The 26,046-nt window shown below is 37.1% G+C and overlaps 1 protein-coding gene across 1 annotated transcript in view; it reads left to right on the top strand.

Moving 5' to 3' along the window:
* The window catches only part of arhgef38 (Rho guanine nucleotide exchange factor (GEF) 38), a 39,301-nt gene that overhangs the window by 5,032 nt on the left and 8,223 nt on the right, over positions 1–26,046 (top strand). Inside the window, exons 2-5 of the mRNA XM_033966668.2 lie at positions 24,693–24,877; positions 24,971–25,088; positions 25,495–25,642; positions 25,726–25,743. Coding sequence (XP_033822559.1) covers positions 24,693–24,877; positions 24,971–25,088; positions 25,495–25,642; positions 25,726–25,743 — 469 coding nt within the window. The remainder of the gene's footprint in view (positions 1–24,692; positions 24,878–24,970; positions 25,089–25,494; positions 25,643–25,725; positions 25,744–26,046) is intronic.

The raw sequence follows: 26,046 nt of genomic DNA, 5'->3' as shown, positions 1-26,046 counted from the left end.
TGTTTCCAAGTCAGGCATTTATGTTCTTTTTCAGTGTCTACACAGAGGATGCTAATACATTTAACAGGGTTTCAGCTCAGTTTTCTTTACTTGACATTGACCTTAACGTAGTGATGCACCTTGGTTACGCACAGAGTGAACACTGCAAACAGTCGTCCAGTTATGACCCATAGTAAAAAGATAAAACGATATTTAAAGGGCCAAAAGTGTCAGTTGTGCTTTAAACTGGCAATAAATCACCAAAGTCTGTACAATGGAGAAATAACAAATATATTAAACTGTAATGTAGTAATTTTGACCCATATTACGTTATTTTCTGATCTACGGCATGTTATAATGTTGTTTCCTCATTGAAAACATACCTGTAGTTGGAGGTTGTGTTCTTCTATCAAACAGAAAACACTCTGTTCCACCTTGTGATGTCATCATGTGGTAATACAGGAAGTGCTCCACTGTGTTTTTAAACTCCACACACCTTCACTAGAATCATTTGGATAATTTCAGCCCTGGAATTTCCTACCTCTACTAAAAAAAAAAAAAATGTAAAAGGTAGACGTTAACTTGAAAACTACTACTTCGTGACATCACAAGGTGGAACAGAGCGTTTTGAAGTTTTGGAGAAGCAGACAGATTATTAATCCAGGATCGGTCAAACATGTGCGAATGAAACAAAACACCACTCCGGGTCTGTTTTTGATGAGGTAACAACATTAAAACATGGCTTAAAGCGTAATATAGGACTTTGGTTTTCATTTACAGTATAAAGGAGGTTTTGTTATTACACTTTGGACTAAGATGAACATGGATTTTTAAATTATTGTGGCGTTATTTGGTTTCAAAGGTCAACGGGAATCTTTTGTTATCTGTCCAAAACGTTTCATTCAAGGCAGTAATGGTCTCTCTTGGAAATGAGTAACGCGGAATGACTTGATTGGTTTTCATTGTTTCGTCCTTGTCATGTTTGAAGTATGAGATGAATAACGACATACAAACAGAGACTATTTAATCATTGATAGATTTGACAATATTTTGCACAGTGTGGCTCAGTTTCTTTACCTGACCTTTATCCCTAATAAAGCAGAAATAGTATGAATGAATCCTAACACGTCACTTTTATGAATAAGTGATGCATTAAATTGAATTGAATTGACATCCCCTGTGCTCCAAACCTGTTCCTTGCAGCAGTAGTGGGACTGTCCCGGCGTAGCGTCCCATTACATCACCTCCACCATTAGTTCCGTAACTTGACACAGGCCTGGGAGCTCTGTGTCGCCTCCCTCCATCACTTTCTCTCCAAAGCAGGAAGTGAATCTTGCTGTGGAGAAGATTAGACACAGGAGCAACATGTTTCACAAATAGAATAATAATAATAATAATAATAATAATAATAATAATAATAATAATAATAATAACAATAATAATAATAATAATAATAGTAATAATAATAGTAATAATAATAACAATAACAATAATAATAATAATAATAATAATAGTAGTAATAATAATAATAATAATAATAATAATAATAATAATTAAAACTGCAAGCAGTGATAAAGGCCCTCGCCACCCCTTGCGACCGCGGGGTACATGCCACAGTGAAGATCCTGCCTTTCGTTCCCGCTTACATCGCCCCTCCCCCCAAAATCAGCGACTAAGTACCGTAAATTTCGGACTACAGAGCTCACCTGAATAAAAGCCGCACCAGCTAAATTTGAAGAGAAAATCAATTTTGTACATATATAAGCCGCACCTGAATAAAAGCCGCAGGTTTTCATATTGTAACATGAGATATTTACACATAAAGACGGTGCACTGACACGCTTTTTTTTTTAACTGTGCCTGAAAATTGGAACCAACACGACAACACGGGATGAACACATCTGCAGGTTTAGAAAATAACGCTGCACCAACACGGAAAATCTGCTTTTATTTCCTCTGAAAACTTTTGTCGTCTTTTACATTGACCAAGTTGGATTCATTGATGCCGAGCTTACGTGCAGTGACTCTATTTCAGGAGTCGGCAACCCGCGGCTCCGGAGCCGTATGCGCCTCTTTCAGCCTCATACTGCGGCTCTGCGTGGCTGAAGTGTATTTTATTTGTGTTAGCTCTTTTTTGTTGTAGTTTAAATTGGAAGATTATTATGATCTTAAAATAAAATTATATTTTCTTATTTTTCGTTGCTCAAAATAAGCGTCACACTCGCGGAACAATGTTCAAAACAAACACCGCTCACGTCACACGTCTCACAGATACAGACACAGCTCACAGTCCTGCGTAAAGAGCCCTGATTTTCAGATGCTGTGCGCACAGGGGTCAGGAGCAACTTTCGCCCGTCCCTAATGACACACTAATAAGCTCGTCCGTAGATGTATCATGAAAATCCTGCTGGAAATCGCCACAGAAATCTATTTGATGTAGTAGCAAGTTTATTATCCGCTCTTGTCTCTGCGATGACGTTTCACGTATAACACATCAGACACGACGCACAAAACTAGAGCCACAAGCGAGTGAAAATGAGCCAAAACAAAAGTCTTTGGAGAGCTTTTAACAAAGGGGAAAAGGACAACTGAGGAGCCAGAAGAGGAGACTACGACCTCCAAGAAAAAGAAAGATAAATTTAACAGACAATGCCTACTTAAAATCTGGGTTTGTCGCTGCAGGTGACTCACGCGCACAGTCCGCTCTACGTAACATACGGGAAAAGCAAATAAGGCAATGAAACCTTCAAAACTGCTCTGGCACATGGAGAATAAGCACCTGGGATTAAACGATACGCCTTTAGAGTTTTTTTGTTGTTGTTTTTTTTTTTTTTGAAAGAAACTGCGGAGCAGAGTAGACATAATCACATAATCAGCGCAGGGCTCCCTCTGATGCAGCGGTTTGGTGATTTGTATTTTTTTAATGCACTTAAGTTGTTTTTGCCATATTTATCTGCCACGTGTAGAAGGCTTGTCCGTGAAAATAAAACCCAGGGGCCGTTATCCAGTAAAAAATCCAAAAATAAGCCGCACTGCTGTATAAACCGCAGGGTTCAAAGCGTGGAAAAAAAGTAGCGGCTTATAATCCGAAATTTACGGTAATTCTACTCCATTCATTCCAAAGAGAGCATTTATGACATTGTCACACCCGCACGGTTGGAAATAGAGGTATGTCTTTATTGGCTTTTTTGTTCCGTATGATGTGAGGAATATGTGTACCAAATTTCAATGGTCTATGACAAAGTAATAATTTTTCATCCCAGTTAACCACAACCCATTTATTTCAATGAGAAATGTCAGACGTTGCCATGGCAACACCTTTCAAAATAGAGGTATGGTGTTGTTGACATTTTTGTTCAGTATAGGAATAGGGATGTTCATGCCAAATTTCAAATGTTTGTGACAAAGTATTTTTTTTACATGTCATTTAAAATTTTCAAGGGGGCGCTGTGGAGCAATGTAATATTTGATATGTGTACATTTCATATCTATGCACTCAGATCACGATTTTGAACAAAATGTATATTAATGCCGGAAAATAGGAAACTGCATGTTTGAGCCACAGGACATTTAAAACTTCAAAAATCTTCTTTTTTCTTTGCAGGCTGGCCACACCCACATTTTATAACTTAGAAAATTCCAAAAGAGTTCCCTATAATCCCACAACAGTCTACTAAATTGTGACCATTTTGCAAGATCCTTGAATGAAATTCTACGACATAAAAAATCCAATTGTGAGAGGTAAAATAAAAAAAAAATGGGGTTCCGCCCACAATATCTGACTTCCTGTAGGGTTTAGGGTGGGGTCATAATATATTTTTTTACTTGTCTTGACATGTTCTATGTTTGTACCAAATTTCAGTTGTCTACAATCAAAAAGGCCTCTCATTGCCGCAATGTATTTGAACTTTTGAGGTGGCGCTATTGAGTCATTTTGAAACATAAATTTTTTTCCACATGAAAATACAACATTTTTTGCCAATCTTGAATTTTAGGCCATAGTTTGATGAGTGTAGAGCATCTATTTAGTCTACAACAAAGTCCAGTACTCTGAACCCCATTCATTTCAATGACACATTTATTATGTTACCACGGTAACATAGTTGAAAAAAGAGGTATGTTCTCATTGGCTTTTTTGTTCCGTATAATGTGAGGAATATGTGTACCAAATTTCCATGGTCTGTGACAAAGTAATAATTTTTCACCACAGTTATCCAAAACCCATGTATTTCAATGAGAAATGTCAGACGTTGCCATGGCAACACCTTTGAAAATAGAGGTATGGTGTCATTGACTGTTTTGTTCAGTATATCAATAGGGATGTCCATGCCAAATTTCAAATGTTTATGTCAAAGTAATTTTTTTGGTCCAATTCAAACGTTCAAGGGGGCGCTGTGGAGCAATTTATTGTCTGACCTGTGTAAATTGTACATCTATTTGTTCAGATCAACAGATTGAATAAAAAAGTATATTCATGCCGGGACGTAGGACACTAACTGTGTGAGTTACATGCAATTAAATACTTTAAAAAATGGCTTTTTTCTTTGCAGGCTGGCCACACCCACATTTTATTACTTAGAAAATTCCAAAAGACTTGGTTATAATCCCACATGGGTCTAGTTCATTTTGACAAATTTGCAAGTTTGTTTAATGAAAATCCAATGCGAAAAAAATCCAAATGTGAGAGGTAAAATTTTGAAAAAATGAGGTTCCGCCCACAATGGCCGACTTCCTGTAGGGTTTAGGGTGGGGTCATAATATAATTTTTTACTTGTCTTGACATGTTCTATGTTTGTACCAAATTTCATTTGTCTACGATGAAAAAGATCTCTCATTGCCGTAATGTATTTCAAATTTTGAGGTGGCGCTATTGAGTCATTTTGATACGTTAATTTTTTTCCACATGAAAATACAACATGTTTTTTTGCCAATCTTGAATTGTAGGCCATAGTTTGATGAGTGTAGAGCATCTATTTAGTCTACAACAAAGTGCAGTACTCTGAACCCTATTCATTTCAATGACACATTTATTATGTTACCACGGTAACATAGTTGCAGACAGAGGTATGTTCTCATTGGCTTTTTTGCACAGTTTGCCAAGCAAATGTCCGTGCCAAATTTCAAATGTTTATGTCAAAGTAATTTTTTTGGTCCAATTCAAAAGTTCAAGGGGGCGCTGTGGAGCAATATATTGTCTGACCTACGCAAATTGTATATGTATGTGTTCAGATCCACATTTTGAAAAAAATGTATATTAATGCCGGGAAATAGGACACTTCATGTGTGAGTTACGCGCAATGTAATAGTTCAAAATATTGCTTTTTTCTTTGCAGGCTGGCCACACCCACATTTTATAACTTAAAAAAACTAGGAAGAGTAGTCTATAATCCCACATGGGTCTAGTTCATTTTGACCAATTTGCAAGTTTCTTGAATGAAAATCCAATGCGAAAAAAATTCAAATGTGAGAGGTAAAATTTTGAAAAAATTGGGTTCCGCCCACAGTGGCCGACTTCCTGTAGGGTTTAGGGTGGGGTCATAATATAATTTTTTTCTTGTCTTGAAATGTTCTATGTTTGTAGCACATTTCATTTTTCTACGATGAAAAAGGTCTCTCATTGCCGCAATGTATTTCAAATTTTGAGGTGGCGCTATTGAGTCATTTTGATATGTAAATTTTTTTGAACATCAAAATGCAACATTTCTTGACAATCTTGAATTTTAGGCCATAGTTTGATGAGTGTAGAGCATCTATTTAGTCTACAACAAAGTCCAGTACTCTGAACCCCATTCATTTCAATGACAGATTTATTATGTTACCATGGTAACATAGTTGCAAATAGAGGTATGTTGTCATTGGCTTTTTTGTTCAGTTTGCCAAGCCAAATGTCCTTGCCGAATCTCAAATGTTTACGTCAAAGTAATTTTTTTGGTCCAATTCAAAAGTTCAAGGGGGCGCTGTGGAGCAAAAAAAATTCTGACACATGCAAATTGTATATCATTTCGTGCAGATCAAGATTTTAAACAAAATGTATATTAATGCCGGGAATAAGGACACTGCATGTGTGAGTTATGCACACTTTAACACTTCAAAATATTGCTTTTTAATTTGAAGGCTGGCCACACCCACATTTTATGATGTAGAAAAATCCAAGAGAGTTCCCTATAATCCCACATGGGTCTCGTTCATTTTCACCAATTTGCAAGTTTTTTGAGTGAAAATCCACGGCGCAAAAAATCCAAATGTCAGAGGTAAAATTTTGAAAAAATGGGGTTCCACCCAAAATGGCCGACTTCCTGTAGGGTTTAGGGTGGGGTCATAATATAATTTTTTACTTGTCTTGACATCTTCTATGTATATACCAAATTTAAATAGTCTACGATGAAAAAGGTCTCTCATTGCCGTAATGTATTTCAATACCGCCACCTCAAAAATTTAGTCATTTTGATACTTTAATTTTTTGGAACATCAAAATACAACTTATTTTTTCCAATCTTGATTTTTAGGCCATAGTTTGATGAGTGTAGAGCATCTATTTAGTCTACAACAAAGACCAGTACTCTGAACCCCATTCATTTCAAAGACACATTTATTATGTTACCACGGCAACAGAGTTGAAAATAGAGGTATGTACTCATTGACTTTTTTGTTCAATTTGCCAAGCCAAATGTCCCTGCAAAATTTCAAATGGTTATGTCAAAGTAATTTTTTTGGTCCAATTCAAAAGTTCAAGGGGGCGCTGTGGAGCCAAAAAAAAAAAAAGGACACAATTGTATATCATTTGGTGCTGATCAATATTGTAAACAAAATGTATATTAATGCCGGGAAATAGGAAACTGCATGTGTGAGTTACGCGCAATTTAATAGTTCAAAATATTGCTTATTTCTTTGCAGGCTGGCCACACCTACATTTTATGATGTAGAAAAATCCAAGACAGTTCGCTATAATCCCACATGTGTCTGGTTCATTGTGACCATTTGGCAAGTTTCTTGAATGAAAAGCCGAGGCGCAAAAAATCCAAATGTGAGACGTAAAATTTTGGAAAAATGGAGTTCTGCCCAAAATGGCCGACTTCCTGTAGGGTTTAGGGTGGGGACATAATATAATTTTTTACTTGTCTTGACATGTTCTATGTTCGTACCAAATTTCATTTGTCTACGATGAAAAAGGTCTCTCAATGCCGTAATGTATTTCAAATTTTGAGGTGGCGCTATTGAGTCATTTTCATACGTTAATTTTTTTCCACATGAAAATACAACTTGTTTTGCCAATCTTGAATTTTAGGCCATAGTTTGATGAGTGTAGAGCATCTATTTAGTCTACAACAAAGTGCAGTACTCTGAACCCCATTCATTTCAATGGCACATTTATTATGTTACCACGGTAACATAGTTGAAAATAGAGGTATGTTCTCATTGGCTTTTTTGTTCCGTATGATGAGAGGAATATGTGTACCAAATTTCAATGGTCTATGACAAAGGAATAATTTTTCATCCCAGTTATCCAAAACCCATGTATTTCAATGAGAAATGTCAGGCGTTGCCATGGCAACACCTTTGAAAATAGAGGTATGGTGTCATTGACTTTTTTGTTCAGTATAGCAATAGGGATGTCCATGCCAAATTTCAAATGTTTATGTCAAAGTAATTTTTTTGGTCCAATTCAAAAGTTCAAGGGGGCGCTGTGGAGCAAAAAAAATTCTGACATATGCAAATTGTATATCATTTTGTTTAGATCAAGATTTTAAACAAAATGTATATTAATGCCGGGAAATAGGATACTGCATGTTTGAGTTATGCTCACTTTAACACTTCAAAATATTGCTTTTTTTTTGCAGGCTGGCCACACCCACATTTTATTACTTAGAAAATTCCAAAAGAGTTGTTTATAATCCCACATGTGTCTAGTTCATTTTGACCAATTTGCAAGTTTCTTGAATGAAAATCCATGGCGCAAAAAATCCAAATGTGAGAGGTAAAATTTTGAAAAAATGGGGTTCCGCCCACAATGGCCGACTTCCTGTAGGGTTTAGGGTGGGGTCATATTATAATTTTTTACTTGTCTTGACATGTTCTATGTTTGTACCAAATTTTATTTGTCTACGATGAAAAAGGTCTCTCATTGCCGTAATGTATTTCAAATTTTGAGGTGGCACTATTGAGTCATTTTGATACATTAATTTTTTTCCACATAAAAATACAACTTGTTTTGCCAATCTTGAATTTTAGGCCATAGTTTGATGAGTGTAGAGCATCTATTTAGTCTACAACAAAGTGCAGTACTCTGAACCCCATTCATTTCAATGGCACATTTATTATGTTACCACGGTAACATAGTTGAAAATAGAGGTATGTTCTCATTGGCTTTTTTGTTCCGTATGATGAGAGGAATATGTGTACCAAATTTCAATGGTCTATGACAAAGGAATAATTTTTCATCCCAGTTATCCAAAACCCATGTATTTCAATGAGAAATGTCAGGCGTTGCCATGGCAACACCTTTGAAAATAGAGGTATGGTGTCATTGACTTTTTTGTTCAGTATAGCAATAGGGATGTCCATGCCAAATTTCAAATGTTTATGTCAAAGTAATTTTTTTGGTCCAATTCAAAAGTTCAAGGGGGCGCTGTGGAGCAAAAAAAATTCTGACATATGCAAATTGTATATCATTTTGTTTAGATCAAGATTTTAAACAAAATGTATATTAATGCCGGGAAATAGGATACTGCATGTTTGAGTTATGCTCACTTTAACACTTCAAAATATTGCTTTTTTTTTGCAGGCTGGCCACACCCACATTTTATTACTTAGAAAATTCCAAAAGAGTTGTTTATAATCCCACATGTGTCTAGTTCATTTTGACCAATTTGCAAGTTTCTTGAATGAAAATCCATGGCGCAAAAAATCCAAATGTGAGAGGTAAAATTTTGAAAAAATGGGGTTCCGCCCACAATGGCCGACTTCCTGTAGGGTTTAGGGTGGGGTCATATTATAATTTTTTACTTGTCTTGACATGTTCTATGTTTGTACCAAATTTTATTTGTCTACGATGAAAAAGGTCTCTCATTGCCGTAATGTATTTCAAATTTTGAGGTGGCACTATTGAGTCATTTTGATACATTAATTTTTTTCCACATAAAAATACAACTTGTTTTGCCAATCTTGAATTTTAGGCCATAGTTTGATGAGTGTAGAGCATCTATTTAGTCTACAACAAAGTCCAGTACTCTGAACCCCATTCATTTCAATGACACATTTATTATGTTACCACGGTGACATAGTTGCAGACAGAGGTATGTTCTCATTGGCTTTTTTGTTCAGTTTTCCAAGCCAAATGTCCATGCCAAATTTCAGATGTTTACGTCAAAGTAAGTTTTTTGGTCCAATTCAAAAGTTCAAGGGGGCGCTGTGGAGCAGAAAAAAATCTGACATATGTAAATTGTATATCATTTTGTGTACATCAAGATTTTAAACAAAATGTATATTAATGCCGGGAAATAGGACACTGCATGTGTGAGTGATGCACATTTTAACACTTCAAATTATTGATTTTTTTTTTGCAGGCTGGCCACACCCACATTTTATGATGTAGAAAAATCAAAGGCATTTCCCTATAATCCCACATGGGTCTAGTTCATTTTGACCAATTTGCATGTTTCTTGAATGAAAATCCAAGGCGCAAAAAATCCAAATGTGAGAGGTAAAATTTTGAAAAAATGGGGTTCCGCCCACAATGGCCGACTTCCTGTAGGGTTTAGGGTGGGGTCATAATATAATTTTTTACTTGTCTTGACATGTTCTATGTTTGTACCAAATTTCATTTGTCTACGATGAAAAAGGTCTCTCATTGCCGCAATGTATTTCAAATTTTGTGGTGGCGCTATTGAGTCATTTTGAAAGAATAATTTTTTTGAACATCAAAATAATAAATTTTTCACCAACCTTGAATTTTGGGTCCAATAAAATTGACTTTTCGTTAACGTTCAGGGGGTCAAAAGTGGCTTCAATTCGGCCACCAAAATAATAATAATAATAATAATTAAAACTGCAAGCAGTGATAAAGGCCCTCGCCACCCCTTGCGACCGCGGGGTACATGCCACCGCGGAGATCCTGCCTTTCGTTCCCGCTTACATCGCTCCTCCCCCCAAAATCAGCAACTGAGTAATACTACTCCATTCATTCCAATGAGAGCATTTATGACATTGTCACGACTGTACGGTTAGAAATAGAGGTATATCTTCTTTGGCTTTTTTGTTCAGTATGATGAGAGGAATATGTGTACCAAATTTCCATGGTCTATGACAAAGTAATAATTTTTCATCCCAGTTATCCAAAACCCATGTATTTCAATGAGAAATGTCAGACGTTGCCATGGCAACACCTTTGAAAATAGAGGTATCGTGTCACTGACTTTTTGGTTCAGTATAGGAATAGGGATGTTCATGCCAAATTTCAAATGTTTGTGACAAAGTAATGTTTTTACATGCCATTTAAAATTTTCAAGGGGGCGCTGTGGAGCAATGTAGTCTTTGATATGTGTAAATTGCATATCTATTCACTCAGATCAAGATTTTGAACAAAATGTATATTAATGCCGGGAAATAGGACACTGCATGTGTGAGTTATGCACACTTTAACACGTCAAAATATTGCTTTTTTCTTTGATTGGTGGCCACACCCACATTTTATGATGTAGAAAAATCCAGGACAGTTCCATATAATCCCACATGGGTCTAGTTCATTTTGACCAATTTGCAAGTTTCTTGAATAAAAATCCAAGGCGCAAAAAATCCAAATGTGAGAGGTAAAATTTTGGAAAAATGGGGTTCCGCCCACAATGGCAGACTTCCTGTAGGGTTTAGGGTGGGGTCATAATATAATTTTTTACTTGTCTTGATATGTTCTATGTTTGTACCAAATTTCATTTGTCTACGATGAAAAAGGTCTCTCATTGCCATAATGTATTTCAAATTTTGAGGTGGCGCTATTGAGTCATTTTGATACGTTAATTTTTTTCCACATGAAAATACAACTTGTTATGCCAATCTTGAATTTTAGGCCATAGTTTGATGAGTGTAGAGCATCTATTTAGTCCACAACAAAGTCTAGTACTCTGAACCCCATTCATTTCAATGACACATTTATTATGTTACCACGGTGACATAGTTGCAGACAGAGGTATGTTGTCATTGGCTTTTTTGTTCAGTTTGCCAAGCCAAATGTCCATGCCAAATTTCAGATGTTTACGTCAAAGTAATTTTTTTGGTCCAATTCAAAAGTTCAAGGGGGCGCTGTGGAGCAGAAAAAAATCTGACATATGTAAATTGTATATCATTTTGTGTAGATCAAGATTTTAAACAAAATGTATATTAATGCCGGGAAATAGGACACTGCATGTGTGAGTGATGCACATTTTAACACTTCAAATTATTGATTTTTTTTTTGCAGGCTGGCCACACCCACATTTTATGATGTAGAAAAATCAAAGACAGCTCCCTATAATCCCACATGGGTCTAGTTCATTTTGACCAATTTGCATGTTTCTTGAATGAAAATCCAAGGCGCAAAAAATCCAAATGCGAGAGGTAAAATTTTGAAAAAATGGGGTTCCGCCCACAATGGCCGACTTCCTGTAGGGTTTAGGGTGGGGTCATAATATAATTTTTTACTTGTCTTGACATGTTCTATGTTTGTACCAAATTTCATTTGTCTACGATGAAAAAGGTCTCTCATTGACGTAATGCATTTTGATTTTTGAGGTGGCGCTAATGAGTCATTTTGAAAGAATAATTTTTTTGAACATCAAAATAATAAATTTTTCACCAAACTTGAATTTTGGGTCCAATAAATTTGAGTTTTCGTTAACGTTCAGGGGGTCAAAAATGACTTCAAAGCGGTAAGTATAATAATAATAATAATAATAATAATAATAATAATAATAATAATGGAAATTTTTTTTCCACCCATTATTTTTCTCCTAAACCATAACAGCTACAGTCATGTGACTTTCTCACATTATGCCCCATCACAAATAACGCCCCTGTGATTTTTTTCACACGTCCACATCAAAGCGTTTGTCTTCTACGAATATTTGAAAATGAAATTTGAAGAGGGCGCTAGAGAGCCATTTTGTGAGAAAGTGCCTTGATTTGCATATCATTGCGTTCAGCTCACAAATGTGCATAAACGCTGTATTAGCGTTTTCCCAACAAAAAATGTGTGAAAGAGAAATATTTTTTTGAAATATTCCAAAAATTGAGATTTTGTTGAAAATTCACCCTGACCACACCCAAAGTCATAATCAAAATGTAACTGATAATCTTTAATCACACATGGGTTTAGTGGGATTTGACCAAATTTGAAGTGTGTGTGATGAAAACTGTGCGAGAAAATGTCCTGAATGCGAGGGTGTGCACTTTTGTCGTTCCCGGGTTTGATCCAATATGGCCGACGTCCTGTACATTTTAGGGCGGGGCCATAATATCATTTTTGTCATGTCCCGACATGTACTATTTTTTGATGTGAGTTTCGGATTTTTACGTCGACTTTTTTCCGAGTCGGGCTCCCATAGGCCCCATGAAAATCAAAGTTTGAGGTGGCGCTACCGAGTCGTCTTTCGTTATTTTTTCTCGGGGTCTTTTGTGACAATTAGAGCTCGTCGAGTTCTAATTTTTGACACCACTCACTGCCATGTCGGGGCGTGTTTACTACTTGATTTTTGCCATTTTCCACGCTCCGGACGCGGTTTTAATGAGTCCCTCGCCGGGACGGAGTCCCAGGCTCGGGCCTAATAATAATAATAATAATAATAATGGAAATTTTTTTTCCACCCATTATTTTTCTCCTAAACCATAACAGCTACAGTCATGTGACTTTCTCATATTGTGCCCCATCACAAATAAGGCCCCTGTGAATTTTTTCACACGTCCACGACAAATCGATTGTCTTCTATGAATTTTTGAAAATGAAATTTCAAGAGGGCGCTAGAGAGCCATTTTGTGAGAGAGTGCCTTGATTTGCATATCATTGCGTTCAGCTCACAAATGTGCATAAACGCTGTATTAGCGTTTTCCCAACAAAAAATGTGTGAAAGACAAATATTTTTTTGAAATATTCCAAAATTTGCAATTTTGTTGAAAATTCACCCTGACCACACCCGAAGTCATAATCAAAATGTAATTGATAATCTTTAATCACACATGGGTTTAGTGGGATTTGGCCAAATTCGAAGTGTTTGTGATTAAAACTGGGCGAGAAAATGTCCTGAATGCGAGGGTGTGCACTTTTGCCATGCGAGGGTGTGCACTTTTGCCGTTCACGGGTTTGATCCAATATGGCCGACTTCCTGTACATTTTAGGGCGGGGCCATAATATCATTTTTGTCATGTCCCGACACGTTCTATTTTTTGATGTGAGTTTCGGATTTTTACGTCGACTTTTTTCCGAGTCGGGCTCCCATTGGCCCCATGAAAATCAAAGTTTGAGGTGGCGCTACCGAGTCGTCTTGCGATATTTTTTCTCGGGGTCTTTTGTGACAATTAGAGCTCGTCGAGTTCTAATTTTTGACACCACTCACTGCCATGTCGGGGCGTGTTTACTACTTGATTTTTGACATTTTCCACACTCCGGACGCGGTTTTAATGAGTCCCTCGCCGGGACGGAGTCCCAGGCTCGGGCCTAATAATGGAAATTTTTTTTCCACCCATTATTTTTCTCCTAAACCATAACAGCTACAGTCATGTGACTTTGTCACATTGTGCCCCATCACAAATAAGGCCCCTGTGATTTTTTTCACACGTCCACGACAAATCGATTGTCCTCTACGAATTTTTGAAAATGAAATTTGAAGAGGGCGCTAGAGAGCCATTTTGTGAGAGAGTGCCTTGATTTGCATATCATTGCGTTCAGCTCACAAATGTGCATAAACGCTGTATTAGCGTTTTCCCAACAAAAAATGTGTGAAAGAGAAATATTTTTTTAAAATATTCATAAATTTGCGATTTTGTTGAAAATTCACCCTGACCACACCCAAAGTCATAATCAAAATGTAATTGATAATCTTTAATCACACATGGGTTTAGTGGGATTTGGCCAAATTTGAAGTGTTTGTGATGAAAACTGGGCGAGAAAATGTCCTGAATGCGAGGGTGTGCACTTTTGTCGTTCCCGGGTTTGATCCAATATGGCCGATGTCCTGTACATTTTAGGGCGGGGCCATAATATCATTTTTTTCATGTCCCGACATGTACTATTTTTTTATGTGAGTTTCGGATTTTTACGTCGACTTTTTTCCGAGTCGGGCTCCCATTGGCCCCATGAAAATCAAAGTTTGAGGTGGCGCTACCGAGTCGTCTTTCGATATTTTTTCTCGGGGTCTTTTGTGACAATTAGAGCTCGTCGAGTTCTAATTTTTGACACCACTCACTGCCATGTCGGGGCGTGTTTACTACTTGATTTTTGCCATTTTCCACGCTCCGGACGCGGTTTTAATGAGTCCCTCGCCGGGACGGAGTCCCAGGCTCGGGCCTAATAATGGAAACGCATTTTCCTCTCATTATTTTTCTCCTAAACCATAACAGCTACAGTCATGTGACTTTCTTACATTGTGCTCAATCACAAATAAGGCCCCTGTGAATTTTTTCACACATCCTCGACAAATCGATTGTCTTTTATGAATTTTTGAAAATGAAATTTGAAGAGGGCGCTAGAGAGCCATTTTGTGAGAGAGTACCTTGATTTGCATAGCATTACGTTCAGCTCACAAATGTGCATAAACGCTGTATTAGCGTTTTCCCAACAAAAAATGTGTGAAAGAGAAATATTTTTTTGAAATATTCCAAAATTTGCGATTTCGTTGAAAATTCACCCTGACCATATTCAAAGTCATAATCAAAATGTAAATGATAATCTTTAATCACACATGGGTTTAGTGGGATTTGGGCAAATTTGACGTGTTTCTGATGAAACCTGTGCGAGAAAATGTCCTGAATGCGAGGGTGTGCACTTTTGTCGTTCCCGGGTTTGATCCAATATGGCCGACTTCCTGTACATTTTAGGGCGGGGCCATAATATCATTTTTGTCATGTCCCGACATGTTCTATTTTTTGATGTGAGTTTCGGATTTTTATGTTGACTTTTTTCCGAGTCGGGCTCCCATTGGCCCCATGAAAATGAAAGTTTGAGGTGGCGCTACCGAGTCGATTTTCGATATTTTTTCTCGGGGGCTTTTGTGACAATTTGAGCTCCTCGAGTTCTAATTTTTGACACCACTCACTGCCATGTCGGGGCGTGTTTACTACTTGATTTTTGCCATTTTCCACGCTCCGGACGCGGTTTTAATGAGTCCCTCGCCGGGACGGAGTCCCAGGCTCGGGCCTAATAATGGAATTTTTTTTTCCACCCATTATTTTTCTCCTAAACCATAACAGCTACAGGCATGTGACTTTCTCACATTGTGCCCCATCACAAATAAGGCCTCTGTGATTTTTTTCACACGTCCACGACAAATCGATTGTCTTCTACGAATTTTTGAAAATGAAATTTGAAGAGGGCGCTAGAGAGCCATTTTGTGAGAGAGTGCCTTGATTTGCATATCATTGCGTTCAGCTCACAAATGTGCATAAACGCTGTATTAGCGTTTTCCCAACAAAAAATGTGTGAAAGACAAATATTTTTTTGAAATATTCCAAAATTTGCGATTTTGTTGAAAATTCACCCTGACCACACCCATAGTCATAATCAAAATGTAATTGTTAATCTTTAATCACACATGGGTTTATTGGGATTTGGCCAAATTTGAAGTGTTTGTGATGAAAACTGGGCGAGAAAATGTCCTGAATGTGAGGGTGTGCACTTTTGTCGTTCCTGGGTTTGATCCAATATGGCCGGCGTCCTGTACATTTTAGGGCGGGGCCATAATATCATTTTTGTCATGTCCCGACATGTACTATTTTTTGATGTGAGTTTCGGATTTTTACGTCGACTTTTTTCCGAGTCGGGCTCCCATTGGCCCCATGAAAATCAAAGTTTGAGGTGGCGCTACCGAGTCGTCTTTCGTTATTTTTTCTCGGGGTCTTTTGTGACAATTAGAGCTCGTCGAGTTCTAAATTTTGACACCACTCACTGCCATGTCGGGGCGTGTTTACTACTTGATTTTTGCCATTTTCCACGCTCCGGACACGGTTTTAATGAGTCCCTCGCCGGGACGGAGTCCCAGGCTCGGGCCTAATAATAGTTGCCGATAGAGGTATGTTGTCATTGGCTTTTTTGTTCAGTATGATGAGAGGAATATGTGTAGCAAATTTCAATGGTCTATGACAAAGTAATTATTTTTCATCCCAGTTAACCAAAACCCATGTATTTCAATGAGAAAAGTCAGACGTTGCCATGGCAACACCTTTGAAATTAGAGATATGTTCTTATTGACTTTTTTGTTCAGTTTGCCAAGCCAAATGTCCATGCCCAATTTCAAATGTTTACGTCAAAGTAATTTTTTTGGTCCAATTCAAAAGTTCAAGGGGGCGCTGTGGAGCAAAAAAAATTCTGACATATGTAAATTGTATATCATTTTGTGTAGATCAAGATTTTAAACAAAATGTATTTTAATGCCGGGAAATAGGACACTGCATGTGTGAGTTATGCACACTTTAACACTTCAAAATATTGCTTTTTTCTTTGCAGGCTAGCCACACCCACATTTTATGATATAGAAAAATCCAAGACAGTTGCCTATAATCCCACATGGGTCTAGTTCATTTTCACCAATTTGCAAGTTTCTTGAATGAAAATCCAAGGCGCAAAAAATCCAAATGTGAGAGGTAAAATTTTGAAAAAATGAGGTTCCGCCCACAATGGCCGACTTCCTGTAGGGTTTAGGGTGGGGTCATAATATAATTTTTTACTTATCTTGACATGTTCTATGGTTGTACCAATTTTCATTTGTCTACGATGAAAAAGGTCTCTCATTGACATAATGCATTTTGATTTTTGAGGTGGCGCTATTGAGTCATTTTGAAAGAATAATTTTTTTGAACATCAAAATAATAAATTTTTCGCCAAACTTGAATTTTGGGTCCAATAAAATTGACTTTTCGTTAACGTTCAGGGGGTCAAAAGTGGCTTCAATTCGGCCACCAAAATAATAATAATAATAATAATAATAATAATAATTAAAACTGCAAGCAGTGATAAAGGCCCTCGCCACCCCTTGCAACCGCGGGGTACACGCCACCGCGGAGATCCTGCCTTTCGTTCCCGCTTACATCGTCCCCCCCCCAAAATCAGCGACTGAGTAATACTACTCCATTCATTCCAATGACACCATTTATCACATTTTTACGCCTGAACGGTTGTAAATAGAGGTATGTGTTCATTGGCTTTTTTGTTCAGTATGATGAGAGGAATATGTGTACCAAAATTCAATGGTCTATGACAAAGTAATAATTTTTCATCCTTGTTGACCAAAACCCATGTATTTCAATGAGAAATGTCAGATGTTGTCATGGCAACACCTTTGAAAATAGAGGTATGCTGTCATTGACTTTTTTGTTCAGTATAGGAATAGGGATGTCCATGCCAAATTTCAAATGTTTGTGACAACGTAATTTTTTTGTGTACCATTTAAAATTTCAAGGGGGCGCTGTGGAGCAATGTAATATTTGATGTGTGTAAATTGCATATCTATGCACTCAAAATAAGATTTTAAACAAAACGTATATTAATGCCGGAAAATAGGACACAGCATGTTCAAGTTACGGACAATTTAGAATTTCAAAAAACGTCTTTTTTCTTTGAAGGCTGGCCACACCCACATTTTATAACTTAAAAACATTTAGGAGAGTAGCCTATAATCCCACATGTGTCTAATTTATTTTGACCAATTCGCAAGTTTCTTGAATGAATATCCAATGCGCAAAAAATTCAAATGTGTGAGGTAAAATTTTGAAAAAATTGGGTTCCGCCCACAATGGCCGACTTCCTGTAGGGTTTAGGGTGGGGTCATAATATAATTGTTTACTTGTCTTGACATGTTCTATGTTTGTACCAAATTTCATTTGCCTACGATGAAAAAGATCTCTCATTGCCGCAATGTATTTCAAATTTTGGGGTGGCGGTATTGAGTCATTTTGATACGTAAATTTTTTTGAACATCAAAATACAAACTTTTTTGCCAATCTTGAATTTTAGGCCATAGTTTGATGAGTGTAGAGCATCTATTTAGTCTACAACAAAGTCCAGTACTCTGAACCCCATTCATTTCAATGACACATTTATTATGTTACCACGGCAACATAGTTGAAAATAGAGGTATGTTCTTATTGGCTTTTTTGTTCCGTATGATGAGAGGAATATGTGTACCAAATTTCAATGGTCTACAACAAAGTAATAATTTTTCATCCCAGTTATCCCAAACCCATGTATTTCAGTGAGAAATGTCAGACGTTGCCATGGCAACACCTTTGAAAATAGAGGTATGGTGTCATTGACTTTTTTGTTCAGTATAGCAATAGGGATGTCCATGCCAAATTTCAAATGTTTATGTCAAAGTAATTTTTTTGGTCCAATTCAAAAGTTCAAGGGGGCGCTGTGGAGCAATGTATTGTCTGACCTATGTAAATTGTATATCTATGTGTTCAGATCAACACTTTGAATAAAAAAGTATATTCATACCGGAACGTAGGACACTAACTGTTTGAGTTACATGCAATTTAAAACTGTACAAAATGGCTTTTTTCTTTGCAGGCTGGCCACACCCACATTTTATAACTTACAAAATTCCAAAAGAGTTGCTTATAATCCCACATGGGTGTAGTTCATTTTGACCAATTTTCATATTTCTCGAATGAAAATTTGAGGTGTAAAAAATTCAAAGGTGAGAGGTGAAATTTTTGAAAAATGGGGTTCCGCCCACAATGGCCGACTTCCTGTAGGGTTTAGGGTGGGGTCATAATATAATTTTTTACTTGTCTTGACATGTTCTATGTTTGTACCAAATTTCATTTGTCTACGATGAAAAAGGTCTCTCATTGCCTTAATGTATTTGAACATTTGAGGTGGCGCTATTGAGTCATTTTGAAACATTAATTTTTTGCACATGAAAATACAACATTTTTTGCCAACCTTGAATTTTAGGCCATAGTTTGATGAGTGTAGAGCATCTATTTAGTCTACAACAAAGTGCAGTACTCTGAACCCCATTCATTTCAATGACACATTTATTATGTTACCACGGTAACATAGTTGAAAATAGAGGTATGTTTTCATTGGCTTTTTTGTTCCGTATGATGAGAGGAAAATGTGTACCAAATTTCAATGGTCTATGACAAAGTAATAATTTTTCATCCCAGTTATCCAAAACCCATGTATTTCAATGAGAACTGTCAGACGTTGCCATGGCAACACCTTTAAAAATAGAGGTATGGTGTCTTTGACTTTTTTGTTCAGTATAGCAATAGGGATGTCCATGCCAAATTTCAAATGTTTATGTCAAAGTAATTTTTTTGGTCCAATTCAAAAGTTCAAGGGGGAGCTGTGGAGCAATTTATTGTCTGACCTGTGTAAATTGTATATCTATGTGTTCAGAACAACAGTTTGAATAAAAAAGTATATTCCTTCCGGGACATAGGACACTAACTGTGTGAGTTACACGCATTTAAAACCTTAAAAATACATCTTTTTTCTTTGCAGGCTGGCCACACCCACATTTTATAACTTAGAAAATTCCAAAAGAGTTGCTTATAATCCCACATGGGTGTAGTTCATTTTGACCAATTTTCATGTTTGTGGAATTAAAATTCGAGGCGTAAAAAATTCAAATGTGAGAGGTGAAATTTTGGAAAAATGGGGTTCCGCCCACAATGGCCGACTTCCTGTAGGGTTTAGGGTGGGGTCATAATATAATTTTTTACTTGTCTTGACATGTTCTATGTTTGTACCAAATTTCATTTGTCTACGATGAAAAAGGTCTCTCATTGCCGTAATGTATTTCAAATTTTGGGGTGGCGCTATTGAGTCATTTTGAAACGGTATTTTTTTTGAACATCAAAATGCACATTTTTTTGCCAATCTTGATTTTTAGAACATAGTTTGGTGAGTGTAGAGCATCTATTTAGTCTACAACAAAGTCGAGTCCTCTGAACCCCATTCATTTCAATGACACATTTATGATGTTACCACGGCAACATAGTTGCAGACAGAGGTATGTTCTCATTGGCTTTTGTGTTCAGTGTGCCAAGCCACATGTCCATGCCGAATTTCGAATGTTTATGTCAAAGTAATTTTTTTGGTCCAATTCAAAAGTTCAAGGGGGCGCTGTGGAGCAATATAATGTCTGACCTATGCAAATTCTATATGTATGTGTTCAGATTCACATTTTGAAAAAAATGTATATTAATGCCGGGAAATAGGACACTGCATGTGTGAGTTACGCGCACTTTAACACTTCTAAATATAGTTTTTTTCTTTGATTGCTGGCCACACCCACATTTTTTGATGTAGAAAAATTCAAGACAGTTCCCTATAATCCCACATGTGTCTAGTTCATTTTGACCAATTTGCAAGATTCTTGAATGAAAATCCATGGTGCAAAAAATTCAAATGTGAGAGGTAAAATTTTGAAAAAATGGGGTTCCGCCCACAATGGCCGACTTCCTGTAGGGTTTAGGGCGGGGTCATAATATCATTTTTTACTTGTCTTGATATGTTCTATGTTTGTACCAATTTTCATTTGTCTACGATGAAAAAGGTCTCTCATTGACGTAATGCATTTTGATTTTTGAGGTGGCGCTATTGAGTCATTTTGAAAGAATAATTTTTTTGAACATCAAAATAATAAATTTTTCGCCAAACTTGAATTTTGGGTCCAATAAAATTGACTTTTCGTTAACGTTCAGGGGATCAAAAGTGGCTTCAATTCGGCCACCAAAATAATAATAATAATAATAATAATAATGGAAATTTTTTTTCCACCCATTATTTTTCTCCTAAACCATAACAGCTACAGTCATGTGACTTTGTCACATTGTGCCCCATCACAAATAAGGCCCCTGTGATTTTTTTCACACGTCCACGACAAATCGATTGTCCTCTACGAATTTTTGAAAATGAAATTTGAAGAGGGCGCTAGAGAGCCATTTTGTGAGAGAGTGCCTTGATTTGCATATCATTGCGTTCAGCTCACAAATGTGCATAAACGCTGTATTAGCGTTTTCCCAACAAAAAATGTGTGAAAGAGAAATATTTTTTTAAAATATTCATAAATTTGCGATTTTGTTGAAAATTCACCCTGACCACACCCAAAGTCATAATCAAAATGTAATTGTTAATCTTTAATCCCACATGGGTTTAGTGGGATTTGGCCAAATTTGTAGTGTTTGTGATTAAAACTGTGTGAGAAAATGTCCTGAATGCGAGGGTGTGCACTTTTGTCGTTCCCGGGTTTGATCCAATATGGCCGACGTCCTGTACATTTTAGGGCGGGGCCATAATATCATTTTTGTCATGTCCCGACATGTTCTATTTTTTGATGTGAGTTTCAGATTTTTACGTTGACTTATTTCCGAGTCGGGCTCCCATTGGCCCCATGAAAATGAAAGTTTGAGGTGGCGCTACCGAGTCGTCTTTCGATATTTTTTCTCGGGGTCTTTTGTGACAATTAGAGCTCGTCGAGTTCTAATTTTTGACACCACTCACTGCCATGTCGGGGCGTGTTTACTACTTGATTTTTGCCATTTTCCACGCTCCGGACGCGGTTTTAATGAGTCCCTCGCCGGGACGGAGTCCCAGGCTCGGGCCTAATAATAATAATAATAATGGAAACGCATTTTCCACCCATTATTTTTCTCCTAAACCATAACAGCTACAGTCATGTGACTTTCTCACATTGTGCCCCATCACAAATAAGGCCTCTGTGATTTTTTTCACACGTCCACGTCAAAGCGTTTGTCTTCTACTAATTTTTGAAAATGAAATTTGAAGAGGGCGCTAGAGAGCCATTTTGTGAGAGAGTGCCTTGATTTGCATATCATTGTGTTCAGCTCACAAATGTGCATAAACGCTGTATTAGCGTTTTCCCAACAAAAAATGTGTGAACGAGAAATATTTTTTTTAAATATTCATAAATTTGCGATTTTGTTGAAAATTCACTCTGACCACACCCAAAGTCATAATCAAAATGTAATTGTTAATCTTTAATCCCACATGGGTTTAGTGGGATTTGGCCAAATTTGTAGTGTTTGTGATTAAAACTGTGTGAGAAAATGTCCTGAATGCGAGGGTGTGCACTTTTGTCGTTCCCGGGTTTGATCCAATATGGCCGACGTCCTGTACATTTTAGGGCGGGGCCATAATATCATTTTTGTCATGTCCCGACATGTTCTATTTTTTGATGTGAGTTTCAGATTTTTACGTTGACTTATTTCCGAGTCGGGCTCCCATTGGCCCCATGAAAATGAAAGTTTGAGGTGGCGCTACCGAGTCGTCTTTCGATATTTTTTCTCGGGGTCTTTTGTGACAATTAGAGCTCGTCGAGTTCTAATTTTTGACACCACTCACTGCCATGTCGGGGCGTGTTTACTACTTGATTTTTGCCATTTTCCACGCTCCGGACGCGGTTTTAATGAGTCCCTCGCCGGGACGGAGTCCCAGGCTCGGGCCTAATAATAATAATAATAATGGAAACGCATTTTCCACCCATTATTTTTCTCCTAAACCATAACAGCTACAGTCATGTGACTTTCTCACATTGTGCCCCATCACAAATAAGGCCTCTGTGATTTTTTTCACACGTCCACGTCAAAGCGTTTGTCTTCTACTAATTTTTGAAAATGAAATTTGAAGAGGGCGCTAGAGAGCCATTTTGTGAGAGAGTGCCTTGATTTGCATATCATTGTGTTCAGCTCACAAATGTGCATAAACGCTGTATTAGCGTTTTCCCAACAAAAAATGTGTGAACGAGAAATATTTTTTTTAAATATTCATAAATTTGCGATTTTGTTGAAAATTCACTCTGACCACACCCAAAGTCATAATCAAAATGTAATTGATAATCTTTAATCACACATGGGTTTAGTGGGATTTGGCCAAATTTGAAGTGTTTGTGATGAAAACTGTGCGAGAAAATGTCTTGAATGCGAGGGTGTGCACTTTTGCCGTTCACGGGTTTGATCCATAATGGCCGACTTCCTGTACATTTTAGGGCGGGGCCATAATATCATTTTTGTCATGTCCCGACATGTTCTATTTTTTGATGTGAGTTTCGGATTTTTACGTCGACTTTTTTCCGAGTCGGGCTCCCATTGGCCCCATGAAAATCAAAGTTTGAGGTGGCGCTACCGAGTCGTCTTTCGTTATTTTTTCTCGGGGTCTTTTGTGACAATTAGAGCTCGTCGAGTTCTAATTTTTGACACCACTCACTGCCATGTCGGGGCGTGTTTACTACTTGATTTTTGCCATTTTCCACGCTCCGGACGCGGTTTTAATGAGTCCCTCGCCGGGACGGAGTCCCAGGCTCGGGCCTAATAACAATAATACAATAATAATAATAATAATAATAATAATAATTACTATTTCATTGCTTTTAATGTTTGATTTTATGTTGTAAATTTTGTGATATTTTATTCTTGTATGTATTGTGACTTTGAGTATCTTGAAAAGCGCTATATAAATAAAATGTATTATTATTATTATTACAAATAGAAGTGCCTGTGACCTGCTACGGCCTGCAGATTAAACACCGTAACTGGATTTAGTGAAGTCGTGTTTCATTTTATCTTTAAACGTGAAAAGATTAAAATATATGACTCAGGCTGGACTAATTCTCAGCAAGTTCCTGCTCAGCGAGACAGGACAGATAACCACCACCTGCACTTATCTCAGTATTACAGTATACAGTATTATAAAAGGATTTTTGTCTAAATGGAAGTTCTGAGGCAAATATATAAAAGTCAAATTCTGCCAAATTAGTTTTTTGGAATGGAAATATCATGATTATGTCACAAAAAAACTATGATTTCACCTCCTTGTTTGTCTGCGATCCCGAAAACACACGTCTTTAATACTTTACGAAGATGTGAGACGTGTGTCAATCATCCCAGTGTGATTGACAGGTGGATCAGCCAATCAGAGCGTGGTCCGACTGTATCAAAACAAATATGGCTGCTTATGAGGAAAAAGGAAAGGAAAAAATATCACAGGAGACTGAAAAAACATGGTGAATATCTGCAGAATCAAGGAAAGAAGCAGTAGACTAGTCTGAGGTGAGAGAAATGTGATTTTATTTGTGCATCAGACGACCAATGAGCTCTTTCGTTTCACATAATAACAAATCTGATTGGACGATCATGTTTGGGTCTGGCTTGAGGCACGACAGAGCGCATGGGGAACAAACTGATGTCAATATAGATAAAAAATACAGAGAGATATTATTGTGAATTTGCTGGGCCGTTTCCTTGCAACTTGTCCATATAAAATGTACAGAACAAATAGTATTTTTACATAGAACCAGATCATTTTATCCAATCCTAATTCTATGTATGTGTGTAACGTGACTGATTTTGTCTCTTGTTTAAAAAAGAAATCACGCTTTGTAATACAGTGTCATTCAAATCTTCAGCTACGAATGTCTAATTACAAAGTCTATCACTGATTTAAATGTATTTCCTTATTGAAGTTACAGTGTTGAAAGTGAATATGTTTCGCGTTTCGTCTACCGCAGAGAAGCTGATGCCGTTCGACCTGTCCACGCCCACCTCTCCAGCGCTTGATCCCGAGGAGGTGCGCTCGAGGAAGATGAAGCGCAGGTCAAAGGTCATCCAGGAGCTGGTACAGACTGAGAAGGACTTCCTGACGGACCTGGAGCTGTGCATCAGAGAAGTGGTCCAGCCCCTGAGGAACATGCAGGTACGAAGCAAATAAACACACAGGATCAGATTTTAAACACGTCCAGAGATATTTAAAGAGTATTTTTTGAGAATATGTTTTACGTTTAAGCAGGTTGTTGATGTGGATCGTCTCTTCACAAACATGGAGACAGTGTGTGAAGTATCAGCAGCTTTGTACCAGAGGCTGCAGGAAGCAATGACCGAGCCTGATCCAGAAGCAGTCATCATTGGTACATCATCACTATAAACTATTCTGTATATCGTATTTTCTGGAGTATAATTCGCACCAGCTAAAAAAAAAAAAAAAAGCATAATAATGAAGAAAAAAACTTATATTTCACACATAAATTGCAGAAAACACGATATATCAGGGCTGTGTAATTAATCAAAGTTATAATTGAGATCGATTCAGTAAAAAATATGGTTGAATATAGAAAATTAAATAAAAATGTGTTCGTTCTGTGACTCAAAACCAGGAAATAAGCCACTTTTCTAACCTACAGTGTCACAAAACATTACAAATCAAATAAATCATGTCTATTTTTTATGTTTTTATTCAATTTTGAGCCGTAATGTCATGCTCAAATACATGTTTCAGTGAGTTACTTTTGTCTTAATACTGTTTTAATGTTGTAGGAGAAGTTTTCATCCAGGCCAAGGCAGCTCTAGAGGACGTGTACAAGGTTTACTGCTACCACCACGATGACGCCAACGTGGCTCTGAAAGCTTACGAGAAAGAGGAAGAAGTAAAGAAACATTTGACTGCATGTGTATTAGCACTGAAGTAAGATCCAGCTACTTCCTCAACTGCTTTTATAAACACGCACTGTGCTGTAAAAGTGACTGTCTCTTTTAACTTTCTTTCAGGAAAATCTATGAAAGAGAGTAAGTATTCACAAACGCAACGCATATTTTCAACACTACATTTTAAATACGTACTTAATATTAAACTATAACATGTGTAAATCATGGTTTTTGCATTTTATTCATTGAAAAATCATAATATTAATCTAAAATGGCTTAATAATAGAAACAGGCTGATTGACTTCCTGTTCAAAATTGCAGAAGTACGGAGATTATTTGTAGCAAGTAACAGATTTTCAATGTGTTTTCCGTGTTGAAAAATGGCTATGTGGCATTTTTAACCCAATATGTATGATCCAGAGTCTAAATCTTTCACGTTATCGC

This window comes from Periophthalmus magnuspinnatus, chromosome 1, assembly GCF_009829125.3.
Source record: "Periophthalmus magnuspinnatus isolate fPerMag1 chromosome 1, fPerMag1.2.pri, whole genome shotgun sequence".
Taxonomy (NCBI): domain Eukaryota; kingdom Metazoa; phylum Chordata; class Actinopteri; order Gobiiformes; family Gobiidae; genus Periophthalmus; species Periophthalmus magnuspinnatus.
This window is presented reverse-complemented; position numbering and strand designations above follow the sequence as displayed.